This window comes from Schistocerca gregaria, chromosome X (assembly GCF_023897955.1).
Source record: "Schistocerca gregaria isolate iqSchGreg1 chromosome X, iqSchGreg1.2, whole genome shotgun sequence".
NCBI classification, from domain to species: Eukaryota; Metazoa; Arthropoda; class Insecta; order Orthoptera; family Acrididae; genus Schistocerca; species Schistocerca gregaria.
In genome coordinates, this window is record NC_064931.1 from 365,983,060 (window position 1) to 365,997,195 (window position 14,136).

The following is a 14,136-nucleotide window of genomic DNA, read 5'->3' on the forward strand; positions in this document are numbered from 1 at the left end:
GTCAAAATCAGTGGAGATTATATGAATATTAGAAAGCAAAATAAGAGACCTGATGTCATTACCTACTTCAGAAAGTACTAATGAATACCAACACACATTATTTCAGAAATAAAAAATAGACAGACTAGTATGTAATTCCAGGAATAAAACTGAAGCAATCTGGGAAAACATAAAAAGGATAATAGGCACAAGGTAGGTTAATCATGGTGCAGTTAACAAACATATCTCAGCAGTTGGTAAATACATATCATAAAAAGCAGCTGGGCAATAATAGCATACAGCCAGATCAAAGCATTCATACATAGATATTATTCATGTATCCATCAGTACCTGAGGAACTATACTAAATTACCTAATAAATATTCAATGGGTGCTGATGAGATACTGGATGCTATCATCAAAAATACCAAACTTTTATTTGAAAACCACTAGTAGACAATGTAAACTCATCATTTGAGAATGATGTATCCCTAAATAGACTAAAAACTGCAAAAGTAAAACCTGTGCATAAGACTGTGCCAAATGTGAAATTATTACCTGTAGGCCAATACTAGTTATGCTGTGATTCAGCAAAATTATAGAAAAAAATGTTTCTTGTAAAATTTTCAATCTTCTTAAGTAAAGAAATGCTGTAAATGACTCACGATGTGGGTTCAGAGCTGGAAAGTTAACACAGTTGGCATGCTTTCCCCTCTTTAAATGTAAAACTAACTGCAGTGGATGATAAAAACAGATATCTTGTATATTTCTTGATCTTAATAAAGCCTTCAATGTCAGTGGTCCTGATATTCTCTCATTTCAGTGAAGTAATTTTGGAGTTAGATGCCATTCTGTAAGGTGGGTCCAGTCGTACCTTGGCAATCAGTACATTACAGAAATAAAGTACAAAGACAATAAGACAAGAGGAATCTCTAGTTGCTACACTAATGAGCAGGACATCAAGTATGGATTCCTACAATCGTCAGCTCTGGAACCTGCGTTGCTTTGCTTTATGCAAATGATTTGGCCGAAAAAAGTTACAGAACAACAGTAATCTTTGCAGATGAGACTAATATTCTAATTAGATCACTCAGTGAAGATGACCTTCAGAAAACTGCAACATCAGTTGTGCAAAACTGAGCACCATAGTTCAGAACCAAAAGATTCATCATAAAGTTTGAAAAAATTGTCAGTTAATTTCCAGGCCATACAAAACCTCCAACTTGCAAACACTGTTTTCCACTCTGAGTGAAAACTGTCTTAAATATGAGTGATACAAAATTCTTAGACAAATGTATTCAGGAGGATTTGAAGAGGGCAGTGCACCTTAACAATCTAAACAAAAAGCTGAATACCCTTCTGTTTGCTGATAGAATTTTCTCTCATAATAAATGCTGCCCATCATTGGTAACACGGTATAGTGGCAACACGGTTGCAACTGGTGCAAATTGGGGAATTCTACAAATTTATATTAAAAAAAGAAAAAATTACACAAATTTAAAACACAGGAAAAGATTATCAGAGTGATAAAGCAAGCTAAATGCAGTGGTTCCTGCAGACCACTTACATGACATACTAATATCTACAGAAGGGATTGCTCTAAAAGAAGACATCTTAAAACATATCTAAGATTTTCACTCTTATGAAACTAGGCAGAAGATTAATTAAAATGGCACTGACATTAAATAAATTTAAAGCAAAGTTCAAACAGTTCATGCTTGACCATTGCTTCTACCCTGTCTCTGAATTTCTGGAGCATTATAATATTTAAAAACATTTACCAAGTATTGTTGATTGTATTGTTGAGGTTTCAGCCCAAAGGCTTTCTTCTAAAGTAGAAACACACACACACACACACACACACACACACACACACACACACACACACACACACACACACACATATTGACATAAGGACAACTCACACACACATGACCACTCTCTCTGGCCACTGAGGCCAGACTTAGTCTGGGAGCTGACTATTAATCCAGCCTTAGTGGCCAGGGACAGTGGTCATGTGCGTGTGAATAGTGCTTATGTGAAAGTGTGTGTGTTTTCTACTTTAGAAGAAAGCCTTTTGGCTGAAAGCTCACTTCTGAAAGTAAACACCCGCAACAATTGTCAGAAGGGTCCAGGCTGTTGGAGGAAGCATTATGGTCTGAGGAATGTTTTCATTCTGGAAGGTGCACCATATCAACAGAAGTATGCATCCCTCTTTGGGGACCATATCTAAGCTTTTGACATGAGGTCACATTAATGTGACTGGACAGTGTACACCTGAAAATCTGTTGACCCTTGCATCATATAACTGAGTCCTATTGAGAAAGCCTCATATCTGTACACAATCTAATGAACTGGTACACAATCAAGACTTTCATACAAATTACTGTATGGTACTCTCTCTCTCTCTCTCTCTCTCTCTCTCTCTCTCTCTCTCTCTCTCTCTTTGAGTTTTTATTTAAATGATTAGTTTGTGTACACATTTTGTAGTGCTGAAATACTAAAATTGTAGCTCATATCATAAGTTTTCACAGAAGACTCAATAATTTTTTTACAAACAGTAATTCTCAATTTAGAATAATCATCTGAGTGACTCCAAGGGATGTAATAACAGAAGCCAATGAATAGTAACATTTTTTCACAGACTTTTAGTACAGATTGCAAGAATACAGTGTAGTAGTTGCTGTACAGCATGAGTCAAACATGATAGAACCTATCATTACTGGAAGCTATTTAAAAAGTTGCTCAATTTTCATCACAGCTCTTTCACCATATTGCGCTGTTGCTTACAGTCACTACAATGATAGGATCATGTACCATAATATTTGAAATGTAATTACCTCACCATAAACTGAAAATGGCTTACAAATACAGTAAAGAAAAGCTGGTATCTGGGTTTCAAAATATTTCATTTCAGTTGACTTCCCTCCCCTTGTTTGATGCAGCCACCACTCCCCTCTTTGACACTGCCCCTCCCCCTCTTTGTAATAGCCCTGCACTCATTTTGATACAGCTTCCCCTGTGCCTGCTCTTTGACATGGTCAACCTTGCCCTAACATGCCCCACCCTGTCTTTGATGGAGCCCCTGCTGCCCTTTCTTTACAGAGTCACCTCACCACATCTTTAACAGAACCCCGCCACCCTCTCTATGAAGGAGTCTCCGGTGCCCCATCTTTGCAAGAGCACCACAATATTTTTACAGAATCCCTCTGATCTCTGTTTGATGAAAACCCTCATCCATCCATTTGCCACATAAACCCAGCCCCCCCTTTGCCACAGCCCACAATTGCTCTTTGACCCCTCCCCCCCCCCCCCCCCCCCCCCTCCATACCAAGTCCCTCTTCCCTCTTGACTCTACCCTTTCCTCATCTTTGACTCAGTCCCCCTTTCCTCCTTTCCTTTGACTCTGACCATCCCCCCACCTCTTAGATGACGTCACTGATTTTTGATGTTGCTAACCCTCTATAACCACCCCACCCCACCACACTCCTGCCAACACTTTCCTCCTTTGTGGACACCCTCCCCCTTTGTAGACATCCTTGCCCCCCTGTCGATGCCCTCCCCTGTCAACGACCTGACCTCCCCCACCCTTTGTTGATGCCCCCCACGGTGTGTGTGTGTGTGTGTGTGTGTGTGTGTGTGTGTGTGTGTGTGTGTGTGTGTGTGTGTGTGTGTGTGAGTGAGAGAGAGAGAGAGAGAGAGAGAGAGAGAGAGAGAAAGTGTATGCTTAGAGCGTGAACCGAGAAAATATTTTTGTCTCATATGTCTTTGTTGTTAATTTATACATATTTTATGAGTACACCATGCATTTTATTTTGGTTTACAGATAGTGTGTGCTTAGTGTGCTATATTTCAAATGGCCATATTACTGCCTGCAGCCTACCCAGTTTAAGGCCACTTATTGATATTGAATTTCTACCTTTGCCTGATCTGAGGTAAGTGTACCCTTTTAAAATGTACCTTAGTGAAAGTCTTTTTAACAAAATATTGACTAATTATTGTACTATAGATGTGCGGCACAGTTACATCAACCAATTCTTGCTATGTACATATATCCTCACTTACTAAAATAAAGTGCAATATATTAAATCTTAAAGTTTTTTTAAATCTTTTTATTGTTTGTTACTGTACACATGTATAATATGTACAATTATGCCTCCAGGAAGTATTACTAAAAAATTAATATATTTCACATCCACAAGAATGTTTGCATGTATGTGTCACTGCATCTGCACACTGAAGGAGCTTTCATATTATATAAAATATGTTTCAGGTACCACACACTGTTTTAACCAGTCCAAAATTTTAAATGTCTTGATCTTGTCTTGTGCATCACATTTTGCAGAGTAAAGATTCCATCATTTGAAGCACAAAAGTACACATTACATGATTATCCAAAATATGGAATAAATATTCATATAGTACACATGTTTCTTTACAACACAGTAGTAGTTGAATGCATCATGAATTTCCACAAGGTCCAATACTAGTATTCTTCCTTTACCCTAAAATAGCACGACATTATCCTCAACACACCCTCAGTCGACTTCTTGGGCTTTTGACGTCAGTAGGTAAAAAGACAAGCATACACATTAAACAAGATATAATCAAAAATTGAAAGTTTGCCTTAGTAGCAGTCAAAAGTTAAATGTTCCCATATTATCCACAATAAAGGACCCCTATGGTTCTGTTTTTAGAGGTGTGTGTGTGTGTGTGTGTGTGTGTGTGTGTGTGTGTGTGTGTGTAAAAGAGAGAAATAAATTTTAATCTAAGAACCAAGGTTGTGCCATAATAAGAAGTTTAGTATAGTAATGTTACAGAAATTTTACATAGTTTATGCTTGTTAAACTTTAAATCTGTGGTGCTGAGTCATATTTATTTTATTTTATTTTATTTTATTTCATTGTTAATTGTACTCTGATTGTGTCTAGAATATACTCCTAATTTTTGGTGCTCGTAATTTTTTGTGTCAGAGAATGTGAAAAATCCTGTAGCTATTAATGTGAAAATTCCATTACTGTTGAGTTCAATGAGTACTTTTGAAATAGTTAGTTGTATTCAAAGAAATTTAGAGCAAGCAGAAAATACCCTAGTTTTCAGATGATATGTTACAATACTTGGTCAGGTCTTCATGCTGACCAATTTCATATTTATAAATTCATTATCCTCCTCCTCCTCCTCCTCCTCCTCCTCCTCCTCCTTTCCCTCCTCTGTCCACCTCCTTCTGTACGTCACCACAGCCACCACCAGCCTCTCAAACCAAATGTAATTAGGTTTATTAAAGAATGTGATACTGAAGAGTGATGAGAGATACAATTCCACCATTTCGCAAGAAAATAATAATAATTATTTGAAATTGAAACTGACCGCTCTTAAAAAATGGGACAAAACAACACCCAGTATACCAGAAGAGACTGACATTTTCTGTATCATATATATTTGCCAATCCACAATAGAATCTTTACTCATTTTGTGAGGAACATGTTGGTTACACAAAGGACCAAAACCTTTCAAAAATGAGAAAAAGTGAAAAATGTGTCATCGTGATAGAACTACACAACTGTCTTATTTATGCAAATGCATTGTAACTTGTCACTATATAATTGTTACTCGCATTAAAAATTTCCAAGTACATGTTTTTTGCTGATGATAAGAACTATTCCCCTTCAGTACACAATTGTTACTTTTGTTTGCTATTATTTTATGGAGAATGAAAGCATTCCTCCTACTTTTTTATCTCCAGTCACCTATAGTTATTGTGTGTAACTCATCTTCAGACACATAGTGTGGGAGATAGATTCATTATACATTCACAAAGGTGCTGGAGTTTAATACACTTTTGAGAGTATATTTCATAATTTCCACACTATGAGCTTAATGGTGAAGCTTTGTGTGATTAAAAACTGATTACAAATAGTAAAAAAAAGTCTTGTGGGGGTTCTCTATAGTAAGATATTCAGTAGCTGTGATTCTGATGTTTTGCAGCAATTTGGAAGCAACAAGATTGTGTGTGCTGTGGCATTATGTATTGTGTATAGCATAGTGCTCTACTGCCGAAAGTCTGATTGAGGCAATTATTTCCCTGGATTTCCTGCATAAGAGCAGTGTAATAGGAAATATGTAACCTCCAAATAAATAAAAAATACTCAGTTCATCCTAATAGATATATGAAAATTTCTTTAAGATGTGAGGGACAAGGAATGTTCTCTAACATTTGGGGAAAAAAAAAAATGTATGAGAACCAAATGTCAGACTTGAATAGCTAGCTTATGCACAGGCCAGGTCAGCTTAAAACTATGAAGTTTGTGAATTGTAACACACCTTTTACATTAGATTTGAGGATGCCAGTTCATAAGGTCAGTACCCCCACAAAGATTTTCAGTTTCAGTCTCTAAGAGTTTAACTCCTAATAAATGTCTATAATATGATTAGAATTTCCAAAAGCATGCTTATGGGGCAAAAATAGGGATCAACTCTGTTAGGTAGTACTATGTTCTATTGACATTAATTTCCAGAACATAAATTATTAACACAGTTTAATTAAAACATTTTTCTGATGACAGGTCCCTAAAATTATTCCTACTTAATCCATAGTTACAGCATTAATGGCTATGGAAATGATAGATGTGCCCTATAGGAAAATTAAAGAACCCACTTGAGAGAAAAGCAAAGTAGCTGTAAGAATATCAAGAGCTGCGATGGAATGCCAGTGCTATGCAAAGAAGGGGAGACAGAAAAGTTCAAGGAATATGTAGAAGGGCTACACAAATAAAGACAAGGAAAGGAAGAGGAAGTGGATGAACATGAAATAGGAGAAGGGATATTGCAACAAGAATCTGGCAGAGCACTGAAAGACCTAAGTTGAAACATAACCCCTGGAATAGGTGACATTCCCTCAGAATTATTAAGGTCGTTATGAGACCATACCATTACAAACCTATTCCACCTTGTATGCAGGATATATCAGACAGCCATAGTACCTTAAGGTTTCAAGAAGAAGGAAATAATTCTTATTCCAAGGAAGACAGAGACTGACAGATGTGAATATTACCAAACCATTAGTTTAATAAGTCATAGATGCAAAATACTAACTTGAATTATGTACCGACTAACAGAAAGACTATACAAAACTGACCACAGTGAGGATCAGTTTGTGTTCCAGAGAAATGTAGGAACATACAAGGCAACAATGGTCTTATGATTTACCTTAGATTATAGGTTGAAGAAATGCAAACCTTCATTTATAGTATTTGTACATTTAGAGAAAGCTTTTTACAATGTTGACTGGACTATACTCTCTGAAATTCTGGAGTTAACAAGGACAAAATACAAGGGTGAAACAATATTGGATTTAAGAGAGTTGCAGGACATGAAAAATAAACAGTGTTTTTTAATTAAATTAGGAAATGCTTAAGGAACTGTATTGGGAAATAAGAGAGTAGAAATACTATATATTTGATGATAGCCAAAGTAAACATAATATACAATGCAGGCTGCCAGTGTGAAATGTTGTAGGGAAATGGAAATTTGTTAACATTGAATATAAATTTAAGTGTTAGGACTTTTTCTCTGAAGGTATTTCTGTGTTGCATACCCTTGTATGGAAGTGAAAGGTGGATGATCAGCAGGTCAGACAAGAGGAGAATATAATCTTTTTAAAATGTGGTGCTACAGAAAGTTTAGCTGGAGATTAGGCGGGTAGACCAAATAACTAATCTAGGATATACTAAAAGCATTGAGGAAAAAGAGAGATTTATGATAAAACTAGACTAAAAGAAGATATTTGTTTATAGGATATGTCCCAAGGCTTGAAAGAATTGGAATCCTCAGTCTGATACTAGAGAGAATTTACTTTGTGCAGCTTTTCTGCAAAAAAATTGCATTCTGCTGTATGTTTACCAGATGTCTTGTTCTCTTACAATATTTTTTTTTTCCTACCTCTATTTAAGCACCTCAGCATTGAGTTGCCATGAAGTTAAACCAGAAACTCCCTAGTTTTTGTAAGTAAATCTGAAACATAGCACTATTTTATAAACTTGCATACAGAGACAGTTTACACAATTCTGCAAAACACATTGCTGTACAGATTCACTGTGGCACTCATTAATATAGGCCAAAGTGTACAGGTCATTCTATAAAGCCACTGCACAGGTATAAAATGCAGGCTGCACTTTGAGGATAAAGCATAATCAAAAACTTCATTTCATGTGATTGTTAAATACACAGTAGTGCCCCAAATCTTTAACGTTAACTTCATTTCAACTTTCACAGTAGTGTAGGTTGCTAATGAGAATTTTAGGGTAGGAAGGTACACTATGTGATCAAAAGTATGAATGTGTCCCCTGGAAAGAGTGATACACCAGTGGGCAAAAAAATTATGATCACTGTCCACTGCAAGGTTAAATGCCACTTCATGTAAGAAAGTACATAACTGAAGCAGACAAATGGGGACTCTACCTATGTAACAGCCTGTAAATCAGAAAATATCGTAGTATAAGCATCATTGACAAAGGGAAGATAGTTGCGACCTGGCACCTGAGACTGAGCATCATGGAAATGATGATGCTGTTCATGTGCTACTGTCACGAGAATCTATGGAAAGTGGTCCAGAGATGGTGAAACCATGAGCAGAAAACAAGGTATTGGATGGCCATTCCTCATCACAGAATGTGGATGTTGCTGGCATGCTCAATATTCAAAACAGGATAAGCTGTGATCTGTGTCACATCTGATGACAATGTGTTTCATAACACATTGTTCAATGCACATTGTTGAACATGGGACTATGCAGCAAATGAGCACTGTTCCATGTTGACAAAATGATATTGTTAATTAGAGTGCAGCATGTAAGAGATAATTAAGACTGGGTCATGGAACAATGGAAACATGTCACTTGGCTAAATTAATCACATTCTTTGTTACATCAGGTTGATGGTTGTGTCTGGATATGCCATCAGTCAGGCAAATGACTGCTCAAAACATGCAACAGACCATGGACACAGGACAGTGGGGAAGTATTATGTTATGGTGGACATTCACTTGGGCTGCCATGGAACACGTAATAGAAAATAAACATTATTGTGGACCACCTGCAACTTTGCATGCTTGGTGTCTCCTTTGACAGCAATGGCACTTTCCAGCAAGATAATTGTCATTTCAAAAGGCCATAATTGTGCTACAGTGTTTTGAGGAGCACGATAGTGAACTCACATTGATGTCCTGGCCGCCAAATTCATCTTATCTGAACCTGTTGGAACACATTTGGTATGCTATTGTGTACCAGTGTCACACATACAAGCCGCTGGCCCATAATATGCAGGAGTTACATTACATGTGCATAAATACCTGGTGCTGCATACCTCCAGAAATCTACCAGGAACTTCTTGGATCTGTGACATGCAGAATTGTTGTATGTTGTTTCTAAATTTAACCCATGAGTTAGTAAGCAGCTGGTCATAATGTTTTGGTCCATCAGGCTGTATTCCAACATTACATGCAGTACATCACATAGCGAGAAATGTTCATGAGTTGTTTGAAGAATACAAAAATATCTGTGCATGAAAGAAGTTGATCATTTCTGTAATCACCCCCATTTGTTCACTTGATACTTCCTCTATTAAACACCTAGAATTTTAGACTGCCTCAAAGGGGTGTGTGTGGGTGTGTGTGTGTGTGTGTGTGTGTGTGTGTGTGTGTGTGTGTGTGTGTGTGTGTTGATTGATCTAAACATTACACTGTGGTATTAACACTGCAGCTCAAATTTTAAGAGTGTAAATACTATATGTGCATTATCATATTCAAAACTCTAAGTATATTCAGGTAACATATGAGAAAGAAGACTCCTATTAACACTCCATCATGAAAATTGTTTGCAGCTATCCACCTCATGAAATAATTATACTTAAAAAATGAATGGAGTTTCTCATGTGAATGGTAGTTTAGCATCTAACAGAAATCCATGTATTATGTGCTGAATGAACTTCGCTGTACTTAAGCTCAGCTTGCCCCCTTCCTCTCTTCTTGTCATAGTATGATAAAGGTGCTATCACCTAGAATAAAGAGGAATTGAATGAAAGAAGAGGCAGTGGTACTAAAGTACTCACACAAAGGAAACTAATGTAGCTAGCCTTTATTTCACATATTCATCATCTGATTATATCATATTTCATATGCATTTAAATAACACTACTTATATACACTGCAGCAAGAGAGTAAGTGTCAAGTTACGTATGTCTTGTTCACTTTTAAAGCTGACAATGTGATGTGTTCTTAGATTCATTTCCTGCATTTTTTGGAAAGGTATTTATAGTGTCTTCCAGAATGCTACTCTGTCATCACTCCCAATTGTAAATAGATAGCTATGAGAATTTATTTGACCCACTTTATAGCTGTTCTGTACATATTTTATTTCTTTTAGAATTCTGTATCATGAAATTAAATAATTTTTCCATATTATGCTCTTTTATTAGATATCTATTTTAATATCTTACTTTGTAACCTTGCTATTAATCATCCTAATAATGAAATCGTTATTATGTAATATGTAAATAAGACAGATTCCCCCATAATAGGGTAAATACAAACAGACAATAAGTTGGCAAACAAGTGCTTAGTTTCTTAAATATAACTATATTTTATTTCTGAAATAAAATGTCTTTTCTTGTATGTAAAATATTAGCAGTGTCAAAGTAATTTGTTCTTAGCTTATATGTTCCCATGTGCATAGAAATATAACCTTCTAGGTAACTTATCATTTGGTTATACTTTTATTTAAATAAGACTTTTTTCTACTGGTGCACTTTGTACATTTTGTGCAAAATTTGTATGAAATTTAACACTTCTTTTTAAAAACATTCTGATAGATGAATAGTTTGGTAAGATCTCTTTGGCCAAGTATGTAACAAATAACCATTCCTTTTATAAAAAATGAGCCTAATTATGCTATCATGTGCTTCAGACCATTTCTATCATCAGATTTTTCAGAAAACCATTCTTGCACTTTCAGCCTCTTCCTGTACTTTTATTCTTTTCATCATTATTATACTTCACTGCATAACTTATGACAGTGATGTGTAAAAACGAACTTCAACATGTAAATAATTCAATTAATCTTTGTTTTTGTATTATATGTAGTCATACGAAAATCATAACAACAATGCTACACTCTAAAATGCACTCTAATGCTTTCATGCCTATGATAATTTTATTTTTTAATGTATTTATTTATTCATCCAGGCAACAGTGACGTCATTTGTATCCCCATATACTGTTAAAAAGGAAATCTACAGTTTTTTATGATTGAGAAGAAATCATTTCAGTATTTTTACATGCGCAGTACATCTGACATAAAACAGATAAACGTTGTGTATTCTGCATAAAATACTGTGTGATGACTGTTCTAAATTCCCAGTTTACTGCTGTATAGGTTGTGGAAAAACAGCCTTGCCCAATGTTCTTAATGCTGTTGACAAATTTGTCAGGCCTGCTTCAACAACTTTTTGCAGCGAGGTCCCATGCATATATAGATAAATATGTATTTATCTTTTATATAACCTTTGAAAAAACTGGGTAGCAGGTGGTGCTTACAGATTTCCAAAGACATTTCTAGATGTACTATGGCTGTTTTTCAATATACTCTTCCATCAGTGTTTCACAACCATTTGATAATGATATTTGACACCTTCAAATATTATATAATCTTTTCAGAAAGAATATTACCCAACATTGGAGTAAAACTCATTGTAGTTCTCCCATAAAAATATAACTATTAAATTCTTCATTAAAGTGAATGAGGGCAGTAACATATTGCCCATTATTTCCATGTTACCATAATATCCAGTAAAACTTTCTTTTTCTTTTTATCTCCACTGTAACTTCATTCCCAGTTAACACACACAAAATATATATATATATGACGATGTAAATAAAACAGAAAGAAACTTCCACATGGGAAAAATATATTAAAAATAAAGATTCCAAGACTTACCAAGCGGGAAAGCGCCGGCAGACAGGCACATGAACAAAACACACACACAGAATTACGAGCTTTCGCAACTGGCAGTTGCTTCGTCAGGAAGGAAGGAAGGAGAGGGAAAAATGAAAGGGTGTGGGTTTTAAGGGAGAGGGTAAGGAGTCATTCCAATCCCGGGAGCGGAAAGACTTCCCTTAGGGGAAAAAAAAGGACAGGTGTACACTCGCACACACACACACACATATCCATCCGCACATACACAGACACAAGCAGACATATTTAAAGGCAAAGAGTTAAGGGCAGAGATGTCAGTCGAGGCGGAAGTACAGAGGCAAAGAAGTTGTTGAAAGACAGGTGAGGTATGAGCGGCGGCAACTTGAAATTAGCGGAGGTTGAGGCCTGGCGGATATCGAGAAGAGAGGATATACTGAAGGGCGAGTTCCCATCTCCGGAGTTCGGATAGGTTGGTGTTGGTGGGAAGTATCCAGATAACTCGGACGGTGTAACACTGTGCCAAGATGTGCTGGCCGTGCATCAAGGCATGTTTAGCCACAGGGTGATCCTCATTACCAACAAACACTGTCTGCCTGTGTCCATTCATGCGAATGGACAGTTTGTTGCTGGTCATTCCCACATAGAAAGCATCACAGTGCAGGCAGGTCAGTTGGTAAATCACGTGGGTGCTTTCACATGTGGCTCTCCCTTTGATTGTGTATACCTTCCGGGTTACAGGACTGGAGTAGGTGGTGGTGGGAGGGTGCATAGGACAGGTTTTACACCGGGGGCGGTTGCAAGGGTAGGAGCCAGAGGGTAGGGGAGGTGGTTTGGGGATTTCATAGGGATGAACCAAGAGTGTCTTTCCGCCGTCCACCTAACCTTCGTAACCTTTCAAGTTGCCGCCGCTCATACCTCACCTGTCTTTCAACAACTTCTTTGCCTCTGTACTTCCGCCTCGACTGACATCTCTGCCCTTAACTCTTTGCCTTTAAATATGTCTGCTTGTGTCTGTGTATGTGCGGATGGATATGTGTGTGTGTGTGCGAGTGTACACCTGTCCTTTTTTTTCCCCTAAGGGAAGTCTTTCCGCTCCCGGGATTGGAATGACTCCTTACCCTCTCCCTTAAAACCCACACCCTTTCATTTTTCCCTCTCCTTCCTTCCTTCCTGACGAAGCAACTGCCAGTTGCAAAAGCTCGTAATTCTGTGTGTGTGTTTGTGTGTTTTGTTCATGTGCCTGTCTGCCGGCGCTTTCCCGCTTGGTAAGTCTTGGAATCTTTATTTTTAATATATATATATATATATATATATATATATATATATATATATATATATATATATATATATATATATATATATATACCTCAAATCCTGCCTTGAAATGAGATCCATCCTTCATGAAATCTTCCCCACTCCACCAAGAGTGTCTTTCCGCCGTCGACCTAACCTTTGTAACCCTACCCTCTGGCTCCTACCCTTGTAACCGCCCCCGGTGTAAAACCTGTCCCATGCACCCTCCCACCACCACCTACTCCAGCCCTGTAACCCGGAGGGTGTACACGATCAAAGGCAGAGACACGTGTGAAAGCACCCACGTGATTTACCAACTGACCTGCCTACACTGTGAAGCTTTCTATGTGGTAATGACCAGCAACAAACTGTCCATTTGCATGAATGGACACAGGCAGACAGTGTTTGTTGGTAACCTGTAGCTAAACATGCCCTGGTGCATGGCCAGCACATATTGGCTCAGTGTTACACCGTCCGAGCTATCTGGATACTTCTCACTAACACCAACCTGTCAGAACTCCGGAGATGGGAACTTGCCCTTCAGTATAGACTCTCTTCTCGATATCCGCCAGACCTCAGCCTCCGCTAATTTCAAGTTGCCGCCGCTCATACCTCACCTGTCTTTCAACAACTTCTTTGCCTCTGTACTTCCGCCTCAACTGACATCTCTGCCCAAACTCTTTTTTTCTTTTCAAATGTCTGCTTGTGTCTGTGTATGTGCGGATGGACATGTGTGTGTGTGTGTGTGTGTGTGTGTGTGTGTGTGTGTGTGTGTGTGTGTGTGTGTGTGTGTGTATATACCTATCCTTTTTCCCCCCTAAGTTAAGTCTTTCCACTCACAGGATAGGAATGGATCCTTACCCTCACCCTTAAAACCCACATCCTTTCATCTTTCCCTC

The 14,136-nt window shown here is 37.6% G+C and overlaps 1 protein-coding gene across 6 annotated transcripts in view; it reads left to right on the forward strand.

Annotated features, from left to right (window-relative positions):
* Window positions 1-14,136, forward strand: part of LOC126299600 (syntaxin-binding protein 5) — a 901,795-nt gene that overhangs the window by 802,406 nt on the left and 85,253 nt on the right. For all 6 annotated transcript variants that reach the window (XR_007552829.1, XM_049991623.1, XM_049991624.1 and 3 more), the window contains exon 19: window positions 3,806-3,914. Coding sequence is in view for 5 of the 6 variants with exons in the window: in XM_049991623.1 (XP_049847580.1) it covers window positions 3,806-3,914 (109 nt within the window). In the remaining variant the exon portion in view is untranslated. The remainder of the gene's footprint in view (window positions 1-3,805; window positions 3,915-14,136) is intronic.